Source organism: Arachis hypogaea, chromosome 16, assembly GCF_003086295.3.
Source record: "Arachis hypogaea cultivar Tifrunner chromosome 16, arahy.Tifrunner.gnm2.J5K5, whole genome shotgun sequence".
Classification (NCBI taxonomy): Eukaryota; Viridiplantae; Streptophyta; class Magnoliopsida; order Fabales; family Fabaceae; genus Arachis; species Arachis hypogaea.
The window spans coordinates 141,337,730-141,354,760 of record NC_092051.1 but is presented as its reverse complement, the minus strand read 5'-3'; the positions used below and the strand labels follow the sequence as shown (position 1 = coordinate 141,354,760).

The 17,031-nt window shown below is 43.8% G+C and overlaps 2 protein-coding genes across 4 annotated transcripts; one reads left to right on the top strand and one right to left on the bottom strand.

Moving 5' to 3' along the window:
• The first annotated feature begins 137 nt into the window (after positions 1-137).
• LOC112755384 (protein IQ-DOMAIN 21) lies at positions 138-5,517 on the top strand. Of its 3 annotated transcripts, none has more exons than XM_025803443.3 (5): positions 138-387; positions 500-627; positions 3,324-3,632; positions 3,825-4,223; positions 4,652-5,517. In XM_025803443.3, exons 2-5 carry the CDS (start codon positions 514-516, stop codon positions 5,288-5,290), a joined length of 1,461 nt encoding a protein of 486 aa, XP_025659228.1. In that variant the 5' UTR covers positions 138-387; positions 500-513; the 3' UTR covers positions 5,291-5,517. The 3 variants fall into 3 exon arrangements, with proteins under 3 accessions (XP_025659228.1, XP_025659227.1, XP_025659229.1); XM_025803442.3 differs by having other exon boundaries at positions 140-387; positions 497-627; XM_025803444.3 differs by having other exon boundaries at positions 203-395.
• A 6,820-nt stretch (positions 5,518-12,337) lies between these two features.
• LOC112757723 (uncharacterized) lies at positions 12,338-14,164 on the bottom strand. The gene is made up of 2 exons (XM_025806279.1): positions 13,007-14,164; positions 12,338-12,844 (listed from the first exon to the last, which is right to left on the bottom strand). Exons 1-2 carry the CDS (start codon positions 14,162-14,164, stop codon positions 12,338-12,340), a joined length of 1,665 nt encoding a protein of 554 aa, XP_025662064.1.
• Between the last annotated feature and the right edge of the window lie 2,867 nt (positions 14,165-17,031).

Genomic DNA, 17,031 nt, shown 5'->3' with positions numbered 1-17,031 from the left:
TCTCTATTATATTGAGATAATAATATTGATAAATATTAATACTAAAGTCTTTTATTTATATTTTCTTATTTTATATTTATTTTTTTTATTTGTTTATTTTATAATAGTATATAATTGGATATACTTATTATAAAATTATGAGAGACACAGTCTATCAAAATAAAAATGCATATAAAGATTAAATGGGAATATCCGAATATATAAATGGGCTGGGGACCAACCCAACCTCCGTGAATCTGTTAAATACCATCGACGGTTGCGCCCTCTCTTATAATTACTAACCTCACACCCTCCCCCCACACTCTCTCTCTCTCTCTCTCTCTCATGCAAGCCACAAATATTATGTAATGTGATCCATATCAGCAATATTCCTCTCATCACCACCAGGTACTACTGTATGTATGTGTTGTGTACACTTGGATAATTAAAGATTTAACAATTTAACTATCGTATAGTTTTTTGACATGGCTGAATTATCATTGTTGCTAATGAGAAGCAGATCATTCAATTCCGATGGGGAAAAAAGGAGGCTGGTTTTCGTCAGTAAAGAAAGTTTTCAAGTCGTCGTCCTCGTCATCCTCTTCTTCTAATAAGAATTTGTTGCCGGCTCCGGCGCCTGCCAAAAAGGTCATCCATCCTTCCACTCTTCTCTTCTGATTTTGATATGTTATGATTCTTCTCTTAACACAGTGCTCTGTTGTACTTCTTCATTATTGTTATTTTCTCTTAAGTTGTGAATCGGTACCGATGATCAAGGGATTCTTTTATTTCAATTACCACTTATTCAAGTCAAAGCTGTTGAATTAGTCATAAGCCTCCTTCTATTTCTAGATCTCATCAAACTCAATAGTAACCACAAGTTTCATATCTACAACATAACTGATCTTATCGCTGCACTCTATGGAGCTTATTGTTTCTACTCTCCCAATTAATGATGTCATAAATGAAGTTATGGGTTGTTTTAGTAAAAAGTTAGTTTAAGAAGAAATATACCACCAAGTCTTTTATTCGCCTTCTACTTTAAGTGGAGTACAAGCAAGTTGAAGAATAAGATTTTAATTTAGTCTCTCTTTATCCAGAAATTATTAAATTTTTATAAAGTATCATGTACATTTTTAGTTTATTCAGTTAAGTTATAACCTTTTTAGATAAATAAAAAACAAAAATATTATTTATATACTAAAATCAGCCACTAAATTTGTGTATAAATATATGTGTGATTTAATCTAATTTATTTTTAATGTATATTTATATTCTAATATATATTTTATGTTGATGGCTAATTTTGGTATACACATAATATAGTCGAATAAAAAATTAGTTAAAATTCAATAAATAACTTTAATAAAATCCTATGATAAACTACATGGTAATGATAATAATCCTATTATTAAGTAGAGCATATATATCTTACCTTTTGTGATTCCAGATTCACCTTGGCTTATAGTAATTCTTGGGTTCTATATATGCCCTACACATTAAATGTTTCAAACCTCCACCATAACTACACCAAAGTAGTGTACAGCAATTTAATTTCCACAATGTTTAGTATTTGTCTTTTATATATGCGTTCCTCCACAACACTAATGATGAGTTTCCTGAGCGGCTGAACCTCTCTGTTTTCATCAGGACCATCAACTATATACAATAGGTAAATTATATGTTGGGTATGGTGTATGGTCCCCTATAATGTCAACGTGTACCAAATTAATATTATAGCTTATGTCTCACGTAGTTATCATACTACCCAACCCCATCACATCATCATTCATCTTCTTAGCATCGTGTGCATTTTACGTTAGAACTAACTTAGATCCTTCTGCATAAACAAAATTACACTCTAAATTTTGTTCTTTATGTATTCACGTCAGGGTTATGCTAATTTAATTAGTAGTATACTTTCTTTTTCCCGTACACAACATTTGATTTCTTCTCTTTTAACTTTAGATAACATGCAACGCCTATTTTATTTCTCCGTCATTATAAATGAGATGTCAACATGCATCTTCATAAATATGAGATAATTTTTATATAAATAAATATAATTTTTGTTTTAAATATTTGTAATTTTTATTTTTTATAAATATTTTTAATATTAAATTTTATTTAATTTTGTTTCTACTATTTTTAATTTGTGTCAAAACTATCCGTGGACCTTAACTTTATTTAAAACATTAAAGATAAAATAAAAAATGTCTAAGATAATTTTGATACAAATAAAAAATGTTTGAGATAAAATTGAATAAATAGAAAATATTAGTGATAAAATTAAACTTTAGGGATATTTTTTAAAAAAAAATTATAATATTTAAACTATTTTTTAATAAAATTAGACGCATTGAATTTTAATATAATATCACAATCCATTATGAGGGAATGTATTAAAATCTCACATCATGTACAATATAATAAAAAACAATTCTCACACTTCAAACTAATTTTTGGAAATAAAATAATGAAAATAAAAAATAAAGTGACAATATATATTAAGAATTGATATTACTATTAGAGATGATAATATAATATTATTATTAAAAAAATATTAGAAAATTATTAAAATTTATTATTTTTAATCATTAGTTAGCTATTAATGTTTAAAAATGTAGGCTAAATTATATTATTAGATTATTAGACTAAAAAAATTGAATTAATGACTAAAAATGATAATTAAAAACAATAAATTCTAATAGTTTTCTAACATTTCTATTATTGTTATTAGAAATGAAATTACGGAGAGTAACTCAACCCTAACAACTAGTTTATGGGGTGAGAGATACTTCGCTTGTGAATTCTCTGGAGATATAATTTAATTGATAAATGTAAGACTTGTAATACATATCTTTTATATTTACGAATGATTATTTGGAACGTGAAAATTTATAAGTAAATGATCTAATAATATTAGATTGAATAAGTTTTAATATCATTTTAGAATTGAAATTGAAGAGTCTAATTCAACTCTCAAAAATGAGCTCATAAAATAAAAAATGGCCAACACATTTATAAAATTTTTTAGAGACATTATATTTTTAATAGATATAAAATCTATAATAATTGTCAAATCATCGTTTTGATTAAACGACCATCTTTAATATTATGTCATAAAATTTCATAAATAGTTATATATATATGTAATAATTCTCTTAGCGTGATACTCATCTTTTCCTCTCAGGATTAGTATAGTTTAATATTTTGCGCAGTTATTTTATTCTTTTCTTGTGTGTTACCATGAAAATAATACAAAATAAACCGTTATGTAACTGTTTCAAAACAATGCTAATTGACCCGAGAATTTGCCTGCCTTTCACTTTTCACTTTCTCAGAAGGACAACAACACAGGGAAGAAACAGCAGCACCAAGTACCAGCAGCAGCAGAAGTTGTGCCTTTTGAGCGGTTTCAAGCAGAGACTTCACCAAATGTGATAACTGAGGAGAGTGCCACGTCATCAGCGTTTGGGGCTGAAGACAGGAATCATGCTATTGCGGTTGCGGCAGCAACTGCAGCGGCTGCGGAGGCAGCGGTTGTGGCTGCTCAGGCTGCCGCTAGAGTTGTGAGACTGGCGGGTTATGGGCGGCAGTCCAAGGAAGAGAGAGCGGCAACAGTGATTCAGTCATACTACAGGGGTTACCTGGTACCATCTCATTTACTTTTATTAGAGATATAATTATTAATGTTACTTACTTCTATCAGCATAAGCTTTTGGACGAACAATTTGATAACAGGTATTAAATCCTATCGGCTTAAGTTCTTGGGATGATGGTTTTATGACTGCCTTTTTCTTCTTAGCCTAACTTTTGGTGATACTGAGTGTAACATTTTGCAGGCTCGACGCGCTTTGCGTGCATTAAAGGGACTTGTGAGGTTGCAAGCGCTGGTGAGGGGACACAATGTGCGGAAGCAAGCTCAGATGACAATGCGGTGTATGCAAGCATTAGTGAGGGTGCAAGCACGAGTGAGAGCTCGCAGGATTCAGCTCAATCATGAGAAGCATCTTCATCATCATGAAGTAGATGATGATATTGATGATGAGCAAGAAGTACAAGTTCATCCGAAGCAAGTTGCCAATAATAATAAGCCTATCATGATGAGCCCCATGAGAAATAGTGATGGTTGGGACAATAGGCATCAAAGTAGCAACAAGGTTAGGGAAAATGATTTGAGGAAACATGATACTGCAATGAAGAGGGAGAGAGCTCTTGCTTATGCTTTCAACTCCCAGCAGGTTAGTCCTTTTTTGCCTTTCTCTTGTTAATTGATGCATCCTCAAACATTGGATGCTGACTATTTCAGTATTTCATAATACAAATAAATTATCTAATCATTTCATGATTAAGATTTTCTCATATTCAAAATAAATTTTCCATTTTTCATATTTTTATCCTTTTTACTGATGCTTAACCTTTACAATTACTACATTTACATATATTAGTAACTCTTATCAAATATTTCTTTATCACTGTTATCATATTCATAAACAACCCAACAATAGTCAATTATGGAAAAGAAGAAAGCTAAAGGACTTGATTGATTTTTAATATTTTTTAGGGGAAAAAAAAAAACAGAAATCAATCATGCCCTTTGTTTACATGTTTTTTTCTTTTCTTTTCTTTTTTTTTTTGGGAGTTTCATTAACAACCATTAACCCTGCAGCAACCACATAATCAATACATGCAAACAGCTCCAAATAGTGATGACATGGGAACTTATTATCCCAATGAGCGTGAAAAAGCCCAATGGGGTTGGAACTGGTTAGAGCGTTGGATGTCATCTCAACCGCACAATGTTAAGCACCTGAGCCCACGTGAGACCCCTTATATGAATCTTGCTTCAACAACCTCAACTACAACAGATAACATGTCTGAGAAAACCGTAGAAATGGACAAGATTGCAACTCCAGGCCCAAGTAATAATCTCAACATGGGCCCAATGAACCAAGACTTTGTTGACCAAAGCCCAATTCTAAGTAGACAACATCAAAGACCTCCAAGCCCAAGTAGACCCAGCTATATGGCACCAACTCAGTCTGCAAAGGCCAAGGTTCGGGATCAAGGCCCAAGCAAACCACGGGCCTCACCTGGGCCACAGTGGAACTCATCGACAAAGGGAGGTTCTGTTACGGGTTCAGGCTGTGACTCGTCTAGCTCCGGTGGAACAACAAGTTACCAATATACCAGGAGCCCAAGCCCAAAGATTAATGGGTTTCGTCCTCAATCTAGAAGGATAGTTAGCAGCAACCCAGATTACATTGAAGACTGGGCCATTCAACTTGGAACTCATGGTTGGGCATAGTTTGATTCGTTCATTCATATGCTGTCTTTTTATGAGGGAAAGAAAAGAAAAATCAAAATTACAGTAATTGTTGTAAGAGATTGTACCGTGGAATATACATATAAGAGGTTGCATTGTGAGATTGATCATATGACATGAATCGGTAATTATGACAACTTAATAACGACATGTTTGTTTTGAACTTCTATTTTCAGACTGTAATATCCAGAACAACTTTTTTTTTTTAATTTATTTGTTTTATATTATTATAGATTTTGAATGACTTATTTTTCATGAGCTTTCAATGACAATCTTTTATAGATTATTTTCAATTATGTTAGACAGTCAAAAAATTATATTTCATTGTGTTATTAATTAGAAATTAAAACTCAAATATTATTAATAATATGATTCTTGATGAAATTATTTCCATATTGTTTTGGAGGCGAGATTAGAATTACTTGGTTTTAAAGTTGTAAAATATGAATTTGTAGGATTCAATATGAGATTGTGATGAATCTTCATCTTCTTGCTTTAAGTTAGCGTCTTCCTGATGGTGGAGATGGTGGAGTGTACTTACAACGAACTCGGATGACCAATTCAATGAGGTCCAAGAAATATAAGAAGTATAGGAAGAGTTTTAAGTGTACTGAAAACATCGGTGTTCTAGTTGTTTTAACCGTTGATCTGAATTATAAAAAATATTGTTCGGTAGGTCGGCTACCGAATGTTTCGGGTCAGAGTTCGAAGTGATGGAGGGGCTCGTCGGGTCACTGTCGTCCGGTCCAAGAGATGCGAGGTCCCGAGTACCTTGTGTGGAAAGAGGGGGGGTGCCACCTGCAAAGACACTCCGACGCTCTTGTCAGACAATGTGCAGGCGGAAAGAGGGGTGATGTGAGAAATGTGACGTACCTCGGGGGAAGAGCCAGTCTTCCCCTTATATACATGTCAGTATTGGGCCCCTCTGGAGGGCAGGCCCATATTCCCAAGGACGCTGTCCCATAGCTGTGAGAGAGCCGTACGGGACGCGTGTCCGGGTCGGTTATGAGGCGTGTAGTCGGGCCGGGTGGAGCTCGGGTCGGGTTGACCCGTGGGAGCCCAAGGCCGTAACAGTGCCCCCGACGCACCAGTGATGGTCGTGAGGCGATCGGTGGTGCGTGATATCCTTGTTCGTGTGTTGTCGTCGAATCGGCTGACCGTGGAGGAGGCGCGTTTCTTGTGCGCGTGTCCCTTGGTCTGCTGGGGCGTTCGTTCGTCGCTTCGTTCTTCGTGCTGAGCATTAAATGCTCATAATGGGTTAAAACCCCACGCGTAAATACCATTTTGCCCCTATCTCTTTTCGCGCTCCTTGTGGTGGTTTTTAAACAGTTTCTTTCTCTTTTTCTCCTACCCTTGCCATTTTCACTTTCCTCTCTCCCTGATATCCAAAATTCCCTGTTCGAGCCTTCTCGTGCCTTCTTTTTCCTCTCAAGTTCCTGCAACCAACTCAGGTAATTTCTGCTTCCTCTTTCCTTGTATTTATGCCATATTTTACTGCTGCATAGTTGTTGTTTGCGATTGTTGCATGCTTGATTTACTTTAGCTGAATGGCCTTCCAATGGTGGGGTAGACGAATTAAGGGAGGGTACCATTCCTGGGTAGGTTTTAGGTGATTTGCGTGGTAGGCGTAGTTTTTAACTGTTTTTGGCCACGATCTGAGTTTGAAAAGGCGTAGTTTCTGACTTTCTGTGGACTCCCGACCTCATAGTCTAACGGAGTGGTACCCCGATGTAGGTATGCCTCGCATCGTTTCCCGGTCTTCTGGATCTGGCGCGGCCTACGACCCGTACGCCTGGGTGACTGACGATATCAGGAGCTCGCCCAACCAAATGGATTTGGAGGAGTTGACCGAGTTCCGGCAAGCCGGCTACTTGTGTGGGGGGACTGACGAGGAGGCCAACTACGAGGCCATTGTCCCTGCCCCCCCATGAGCGTATTTATGAGCTCAACTTCCACTCTCCTCGTGTCCCCGATTGGATTTGGTTTTACAAGTCCATGTTCACACAAGTCGGCGTTTGGATACCGTTCTACGACTTTCAAATGGCGCTGCTGAACCGGATATCCGTCCCCCCTTCTCAGCTTCATCCGAACAGCTGGGCTTCGATCCGCTGCTTCGAAATGGTTTGTGAGCATCTAGAGCTGCCGGTGTCGGTGGACGTCTTCCTCTTCTATTTCAACCTTACCAACCCTTCCAAACAGGGGAAGGCGAGGAAAGGGTTTCTTTCTTTCCGTTCCGCCCAGGGTAGGAGAATTTTTGGCCTTTTTGAGGACTCCTACCATGGTTTTAAAGATAAGTACTTCAAAGTTCATCCCGTCAAAGGTCGTCACCCCTTTTGGTTGTCGTTAGAGGGGGAGCGCCTTATCCAGACTTATTGGAGTTTTGGTGCGGGGTCGAATCCTTTCATCAAGGTTACGTACAAGAGGTTGTCGGCTGTAGATAAGCAAATAGCTGACGTTCTTTTTGCTATTTTTGAAAAGAACCCCGTGAACCCTCATCTTCTTATGGGTGAACGGGAGGCCGCCAGGAGCTATATTCGTGAGTTGTCTTCTTTGTTTGCCCATGTTTCTTTATTGTTGTTTTTCTTTTCCCGATCTAACGACTAATGTACCTGTTGTTTGTTGCAGTGGAAATGTCTGCCACCGTGACCGGTCTTGAGAATCTGATGAAGACCTTTTTTGAAGCAAGTGACGACGAGAATGCCGAAGAGAAGGATGTCGGTAAGTCGGAGGGTCATTCAGGGGAGAAGGAGAATCAGGCTGTGCCTTCTCCCCAGGATGCGCCTTCTCCCCAGGATGCCGACGTGTCGGGAAAACAGGCTGCAGGGAGCCAGGTTTCCCCTACCCGTGAGGAAGGGCCCGCTGAAGGGCACGCGACCCTCACCCCCCAGCCGGACAGTGACGTGGAGCTTATCCATACTCCTAAGAAGCGAAAGATGTCTTCCAGCCCGGAAGGGGCCCTTACCATAATGGAAAGGAACTTTGATGCTACCAAGTTTATTGACTCCCAGTTGATACCCGGGACAGAGGAGCATTTTCATGAGACCGAACTGTCCGGGCAAGCGAGGTGGATGTATCGCACCTTGCTTCGCGGGGCCGTGATAGCTCGGAAGGCTGAATTCGAGTTATCGGGAATGGAGGCACTCCGGAGGAAGCTCGAGTCCTCTGTTAAGGCGAACAAAGGCTTCAAGACTCAAGTTGAGCTCCTCCAGGGTCAGCTGTCCGAGATGGGGGGAAGCTTAGCGCTGCTGAGGAGAAATCGTCATTTGTTGCGGAGAGGTTGAAGGCGTCCGATGAGACCGTGGCCCGGCTTCTTGAGCGTGAGATGACATTGGAGGGTCAGCTGAATGCCGCTCAGGGTCGGGTTGTCGCTTTGGAAAAAGTGCGGGAGCAGGCCATCTCGGAGGCGAAAATCGCAAAAGCTGAAGCCGCTGAGCTTAGGAAGAAGCTTAAGGTGACCAGGGAGCAAGGGAAGAACGCCATCTCGATGACCGAAGATGCCCTGAAGGCTCAGCTGAGGATCGCAGCTCCTGATTTTGACACGTCGTCAATTGGCGTTTTCAAGACTATCCAGGACGGAAAGATTGTTGACATGCCGAGGAAGTGAGGCCTTGTAACTTAGGATATTTTGTAACGCGTTTGCTGAACAAATTATTGCTCGTTTTTTGTTTTGACTCTTTATAAGTTATACTTATTCGGTCGTTTGGCCGGGTTGCCGTTTGCTATATTTGTTGTCGTTGTTTCTTTCGGGGGTGGGCTCGCGCCCGTTTCCCCGTTTTATGTTTGTTGTGGCTTGGATCACCGTGGTCGAGTTGTCGTCGTAGTTGGCTTTGGCCATAAGGAAAATGGCCCCCGGGGTGATCAGTCCCGGTCTGCCGTCTTAGGGGGCGTCCGTGCGCGGCGCACGTAGGAAAGTAGTAGTAAAGCACGAAAATTTTTGACAAGTATGAGTTAGTCGTTAGCTAAACGAATTAATCAATACGGTGAGTAAAAATAAAAAGACAGATCATCATGCGAACAAGGCGAATATTTACAATTTGTTTGGGTTTCCGGGTCGGCGAGTCGTCTGGTCATGAGTAGAACCTTCTTAGGCTACCCGTATTCCATGTTCTGGGTATTTCCTTGCCGTCGAGTCTCTCGAGCTTGTAAGCACCTTTGCCGAGTACCTCCCTTACCCTGTAGGGACCTTCCCAATTTACCGCCAGCTTGCCTTCCCCTGGGGTCAGGACGCCGATGTCGTTGCGTCTCAGGACGAGGTCCCTTTCCTTAAAATCTCGCTTGAGGACTTTTGCGTTGAAACGCAGGGCTATCCTTTGTTTCAGTGCCGTTTCTGATAGGTGATCCATCTCCCTGGTTTCCTCAACCAGGTCCTTTTCGACCGCTTCGCTCATTCCCGCGAGTAGTAGTCGGGGGCTCGGTTCCCCGATTTCGACTGGTAGTACCGCATCGACCCCGTATGTTAGGCGGAAGGGAGTTTCCCCTGTAGCGCTTTGCTCAGTTGTCCGATAAGACCATAGGACGGAGGCGAGTTCGTCAGCCCATGTTCCCTTCTTATTGTCTAAGCGCTTCTTTAGACCAAGAAGGATGACCTTGTTTGCGGCTTCTACCTGCCCGTTTGTTTGGGGATGTTCTACCGAGGAGAACTTCTGCTTTATCCCTAGGCCAGAGAGGAACTCCATGAACTTCTTGTCCGTGAATTGGGTCCCGTTGTCTGAGATAACGACTTCCGGGATACCGAAACGGGTTATCACCTGCTTCCACATGAACTTTCGACAGTTGGAGGACGATATCGTAGCCAGCGGTTCAGCCTCCACCCATTTGGTGTAGTAGTTGATGGCGACAATGAGGTATTTGACTTGTCCTGGGCCGACCGGGAAAGGCCCCAGGAGGTCGACTCCCCATTGTGCGAAAGGTCGAGTAGTCGTCAGAGAGTTTAGCTCGGAGGCCGGTGCCTTGTGGAAGTTGGCGTTTTGTTGACACTTTATGCATTTTTTGACAAATTCCTTTGAGTCTTTCATCATTGTTGGCCAATAGTATCCTGCTCGGATGAGCTTCCTTGCTAGGGCTTTGCCCCCGATGTGGTGTCCGCAACACCCCTCATGGACTTCTCTAAGCACGTAGTCCGTCTGGTCGGGGTGCAAACATTTCAACAAGGGTTGGCTGAGTCCCTTTTTGAATAGTTGTCCCTATATAATCGCGTATCTGGCCGCCTCCCTTCTTAAGGCTTTGGCTGCTTTCTCATCTTCAGGCAACTTGCCGATTTCCAGGAAGTTGGTGATGGGGTCTAGCCATGAGGGGCTTGACTTCGTCAAATGGAGGGCGACCGTTGGTTCCTTCACCATGCCTTGGATGAGGGACCGGTTACCCGATCCTGACTTTGTGCTTGCCAGCTTAGACAGGAGGTCTGCTCGTGTGTTCCTTTCTCTTGGGACGTGTTGGACGATGACTTCCTGGAACTGACTCGTTATTTCTTTAACCTTTTCCAAGTATTTTTGCAGGAGGGGATCCCGGGCTTGGTAGCTTCCGTTCACCTGCGAGGTGACAACTTGTGAGTCGCTGCATACTTCGACCTTTGTCGCTCTGACTTCCCGAGCTAGTATTAATCCGCCCAAGAGAGCTTCATATTCTGCTTGGTTGTTCGACACTGGAAACTCGAACCTAGTCGATTGCTCATAGATGACCCCTGCGGGGCTTTCTAAGATGACCCCTGCTCCCCCGGACGTTTGGTTGGAGGCCCCGTCAACGTGGAGCCTCCATCGTGTGCCCGTTTCCTCGGGGGGTCCCCCGTCACCTCTACCAGAAAGTCTGCCATTGCCTGGGCTTTGATTGCATGTCGGGGTTCATATTGTAGGTCGTATTGGGAGAGCTCGATGGCCCAGGTCATCATCCTACCAGCCAAATCAGGTTTTTCCAGTACTTGGCGAATCGCCTGATCCGTCCTCAGGACTATACGATGGCTCTGGAAGTATTGTCTTAACCTTCGGGAAGAGACCAGTAGCGCCAGCGCCAGTTTTTCCAACTTGCTGTATTTCAATTCTGGTCCTTGGAGGACCCTGCTCACGAAGTACATGGGTTGTTGGGTCTGCCCTTCTTCTCTAACGAGAACCGTGGCAAGTGCCTCCTCGGTTACTGATAAGTAGAGGTAGAGTGGTTCTCCGGCCTTGGGTTTTCCGAGGACCGGTGGTGCCGCTAAGATTTGCTTGAAGTGGTTGAATGCCTCTTCGCATGTTGGGGTCCATTCGAACGTCATTCCTTTTTTCATTAGATTGAAGAAAGGCAGAGCTTTCGCTGCTGACGCGCCGAGGAATCGGGATAAAGCCATTAACCTCCCGGCGAGACGTTGGACGTCTTTGATACAACCCGGGCTCTTCATCTGGAGAACTGCTCGACACTTCTCTGGGTTGGCTTCTACTCCTCTTTGAGTAATCATGAATCCCAGGAACTTTCCGGCCTCCATGACAAACGCGCACTTGAGCGGATTAAGCCTCATGCCGTGTTGTCGTAGGGAGGAAAAAACGCCATCGAGGTCACTCAGGAGGTCGTCGGGTCGTGTGGTCTTTGCGAGTATATCATCTACGTAGAATTCTACTGTTTTGCCTATAAGTTCACTGAATATCCTATTCATCAGCCTTTGGTACGTGGCCCCAGCATTTTTCAGACCAAAAGGCATTACCTTGTAACAATAGGTTCCTCCTGGCGTTATGAACGCCGTTTTTTCCTCGTCGAGTCGGTGCATCGGTATCTGATTGTATCCTGAGTAGGCATCCATGAAGCTCAGATATCGGTACCCCGCCGCTGCGTCGACGAGTGCGTCGATGTTAGGTAGGGGGTAGCAATCCTTAGGACACGCCTTGTTGAGGTCAGAGTAGTCTACGCACATTCTTCATCTCCCATTGTGCTTTTTAACCAGGACCACGTTCGACAACCAGGTCGAGTAGTCTAGTTCTCGGATGAATCCTGCTTCTAGGAGGCTGGCCGTTTGCCTGGCTACCTCTTCTGCCCTTTCTTGCGACATTTTTCTCCTCCTCTGGGCTACTGGCTTGGTTCCCGCCTTGACGGCCAGATGATGCAATATGAGCTGGGATCTATCCCGGGCATATCGGCAGGCGTCCAGGCAAAGAGGTCGGCATTGGCCCTGATCATTTCCATTAAAGGCTCCTTCATTTCATGGGGGAGGTTCCTGTTTATGAATGTGAATTTATCGTCCTCCTCGCCGACCCTGAACTTTTCCAAGTCTCCTTCTGGCTCTGGTCTAGGTTTGTCGTCTATCCTGGCGTCCAGGTCAGCAAGGAAGACCCCAGATGCTTCTTTGGATTTTTTCCTGAGAGAAAGGCTGGCGTGGTCGCAAGCGACCGCCGTTTCTAAGTCGCCTTTGATGGATCCTACGGATCCGTCATCAGTGACAAACTTCATCACCAGCAGCTTTGTGCTAATGGCGGCCCCCAGGTCGTTGATGGTTTTTCTTCCTAGGATGATGTTATAAGCCGTGGAGTCTCGTAATATTACGAAGTCCGCCATGACTGTTCGTCGCTTTTGCCCCTGTCCCACAGAGGTCGGGAGTGAGATGATTCCATCCGGCTTGATGAAGTGGTCCCCCAACCCTACCACACCGTGCTGGTGGGTCGTCAGGTCGGTGTCCCTTAGTCCCAGGACATTGAAAACGTTTCGAAACATGATGTTTGAGTCTGCCCCCGTGTCTACCAGGATTCGTTTGACGAGGCCCGTTCCGACCCTGGCCGTGATGACCATGGGCGGACTTTCCGGTGCCTCGTCAAACCATTGGTCCTCTGGGCCGAAGGAGATGGGCGGGGTACCTCGGAAACTTCTACCTGCCGAGGTGGAGACCGCTAGGACCTTGGCGTCTTTTTTCTGTGCTGACTTTGACCTTGGGGCGGTATTCCTGGCCGTTACCACGTTTACCACCGTAAGCCCGTGGTCGTCACCCTCTGGTTCCTGCCGTCGCCTTGTTGACCGGGATCTATCTTCGCTATCGTGGTCCCGGTTACGTCTCCTTGGTTCCCGTATAAGGTGGGAGAAGTCGGCAAGTTTCCCATCCCTGATAGCTTGCTCCAGGGCGTCTTTTAGGTCGAAGCAGTCTTGGGTCTTGTGTCCATAACTCTTGTGGTACTCGCAGTAGAGGTTCTTGTTTCCTCCCGTCCTGTCCTTCAAAGGTCGGGGCTTTGACAGTATCCCCTTTTCCGCTATCTGTTGGTAAACTTCGGTGATTGGCACTGTGAGGGGGGTATAATTGGTGAACTTCCCAACTCGGGAGAACGGTTTGGGTGTTTTACTCGGACCGCCGTCCCTGGCGTGTTCCTTTGGTTTTTCTCTGCCTTCATAGTGCCGGGCTTGGTTGTAGGCGGGCTGCCGCTTATTGGCAGCCACGACCCGGCTGACTTCTTCGTCGTTGATGTATTCTTTGGCCACGCATTGGATCTCTTGCATTGTCCAAACGGGCTTTGTGGTAAGGTGTTTCCTGAAGTTCTCATTCGAGAGCCCGTTCGTCAAGCATAGGCTTGCCACCGAGTCCGTTAGACCGTCAATTTCCAGGCACTCGTCATTAAAACGGTCCAGGTATTTCCTGATCGGCTCTCCGGGTCTCTGTGTCACCCCTAGCAAATTGATTGGGTGTTTAGCTTTGACGATCCTGGTCGTGAATTGGGCCAAGAAGGCGTGGCTGATGTCGGAGAATTGAGTCACCGAGCCCTGCGGGAGGTTGTTGAACCACCGTATCGCCGGGCCCGCCAAGGTGACCGGGAAGGCGCGACATCTGACCTCGTCTCCTACCCCTTCCAGGTTCATTCTGACCTCAAAAGTCGTCAAGTGTTCTAGGGGATCTTGTGTTCCATCATACTTCATGTCCGTTGGCTTGTCGAAGTGTTTCGGCAGCCGGACCTCGAGTACGGAACGGTGGAAAGGGGTCGCTCCTATTATCACCGGTCCCCGGGTAGTTCTCCCCAGCTCGTCATTCTCCCGGCGGGCGTCCTCTTTGCCTCTGTTCGACGCACGCCGTCTCTCGTGTCGGGCGTAAATGATGGGGTCCCGACTTCTTCTTCTGGCTCGTCATCGTCCCCCCGTGCTCTCCGACTCGTATTGGGGGCTGGGTGAGCGCCTCGAGCGGCTCCTTGAACGGGAGCGGGTGGGGCTCCGCTCCGGGGTGCGTTGGTCGCGTTCTCTCTCGGCTAGCCGGCGCTCTAAGTCTTGCATCCTATGGCGCAACTCTTGCATTATCCTGGCGTGGTTGTCGCCAGTACCTCCGAAGGGACGTCTTTCGTGAGTCTGCGTCGTGTCCCTCGGGGGCGACCTCTGCTGTTGTCGGGTTTCTGTCGAAACGGCGCCTCCCCCAAGCACGGGAGGCGCGGCCTCGCTACCTGTCCCAGTCTGGACTAGTACGAAGTCCATGGACGAGTCCCCACAGACGGCGCCAATGTTCGGTAGGTCGGCTACCGAATGTTTCGGGTCAGAGTTCGAAGTGATGGAGGGGCTCGTCGGGTCACTGTCGTCCGGTCCAAGAGATGCGAGGTCCCGAGTACTTTGTGTGGAAAGAGGGGGGGTGCCACCTGCAAAGACACTCCGACGCTCTTGTCAGACAATGTGCAGGCGGAAAGAGGGGTGATGTGAGAAATGTGACGTACCTCGGGGGAAGAGCCAGTCTTCCCCTTATATACATGTCAGTATTGGGCCCCTCTGGAGGGCAGGCCCATATTCCCAAGGACGCTGTCCCATAGCTGTGAGAGAGCTGTACGGGATGCGTGTCCGGGTCGGTTATGAGGCGTGTGGTCGGGCCGGGTGGAGCTCGGGTCGGGTTGACCCGTGGGAGCCCAAGGCCGTAACAAATATATATAATATATATTAATTGAAATCAACAGTTAAAACAATTGGAACACTGGTTTGAAATCTTTCCAGAAGTATATTAAGCACTTTATTTATAGTGTTTGCAAGAAAAATTCTGAAGAAATCTATAGATAGAGTTATGCTCTTTAATTTGTGGGTCGGTATGCCCTCGAGAGACTCCTTTTTTGGACAAACCACTGCTCTAAGCCTCATTCATTTGAAAGCTGGGTTGTAATGTTGTCCCACTCGAGAACCTATATTAGTATGGTTTTTGAGTATTGTGTTCCGCAATGGCCCAAGATTATTTGCAAAAGTTTGTGGTTCTGCATAAGCATAAAGCAAAATTTTTTGCCTGTTGTACTTATCCACTCGACACACTGTAAATGACAAGGGTATAAATGTATAATGATTTACGCATTTTTTTGGCGTTATAGTTAATCTTTTATATTTTTTTCTTCATGGTGAAAAATCTTCAAGTATTACTATTATGTCCCCAACTCGATTCTAAGGTGAAAACCTCGGATATCTTCCTTGATAAGATGCTTAATGCTTGGGAGTTCTAAAAATAGAGACTGGGATCAAGAAAAGATGGTTGTATTTCGCTTGGAGCTTTTTCATTTATAAACATAAATCCGTTCATCGTAAGATCATAACTAACGTCATTAGTAGTCTTAATAAGATGGCAGAGTTTGTTTGTTTAATTCAGTAGTGATTACGATTTCTACTTACTGTATGCAGGTATTTTTCTTTTTTAAAAGGATAACTAATAAGATAGAATTTATGATGCGAAATTTTTTATGAAAAGGTCAATTTGATAGTAGATGTGTGAATCTAGTTAACTGGAAGGTATTGGTCACTACTAAAAAATTTGGAGGTCTTGGAATTAGAGATCTTTTTTGTATTAATATTGTTTTTCTTGAAAAGCTAGTTTGACAACTTTTTCACCATCCTGAGAAGCTATGAGTTCAACTGTTGACGAAGAAATACCATTCCTCTAAGGATGAATGCTTCAGTCGGTCTCGAGGCAGGGGATCTTATATTTGGAAGAGTATATGTCGAGTTTGGGATATCTTAAAGGAAGATTTTATTTAATGCATTGGGAGTTTGGAACAGAACTTTTGGTTTTCTAAATGGAGAAGAGAGGGGCGACTGTGCCATGAGATGGATTGTGTTCACATTTTTGATTCGGATCTCCGGATGATCGGATCTTTAACCTTTGGTCATCTGGACAGTGGAACCTTGAGTTATCTATTCTCCTCTGAATCAGTCTTTGGAGAGCAATATTAACTCCTACAACTTGTTCAAGCTGGTTCAGAGGTCGGTTGATGTTGGATTGGTGTGGCTTCAAAAGCTTATGACGCTCGTAGAGGTTATTTGTGGCTCAGTAAGAAGAGTTGGGAGGACAGGGGGAATCATCTTTGACTTTGGCGTCAATATGTTCCGAAAAAGCACAAATTATTGGCCTGGCCATGTTTTTGGGAGGCTCTTCCTACTGTTGTATTTCGTTTTAGGAGAGACATTTCGCATACGGATAGCTGTCCACGATGTTTCTTAGATCAGGAATCGGTTTTACATTACATTTGGGATTGTCCAAAAGCCTAGCTAGTTTGGCAAGGTTTGGAGATCTCCGGTCAATCATTGGATTTGATGAGTTGGTTCTTACATAATAGCAAACAACACCCCTTTAGATTCTTTTCTGATATATGGTGGATTTGGCGTTCAAGGAATAACGCGATCTTTCATTCCTACGAGCCTTGGATCACGGACAAGGTGATTGATATTGCTTTGTTCTTGGAAAAGGAGCACCGGAATATTTTTGAGTTACAACGAGTGTTTATCTCTTCCACCATTAGTGGCTTTTGGATTTCCTCCTCGGTGGGTACCTTTAAGAT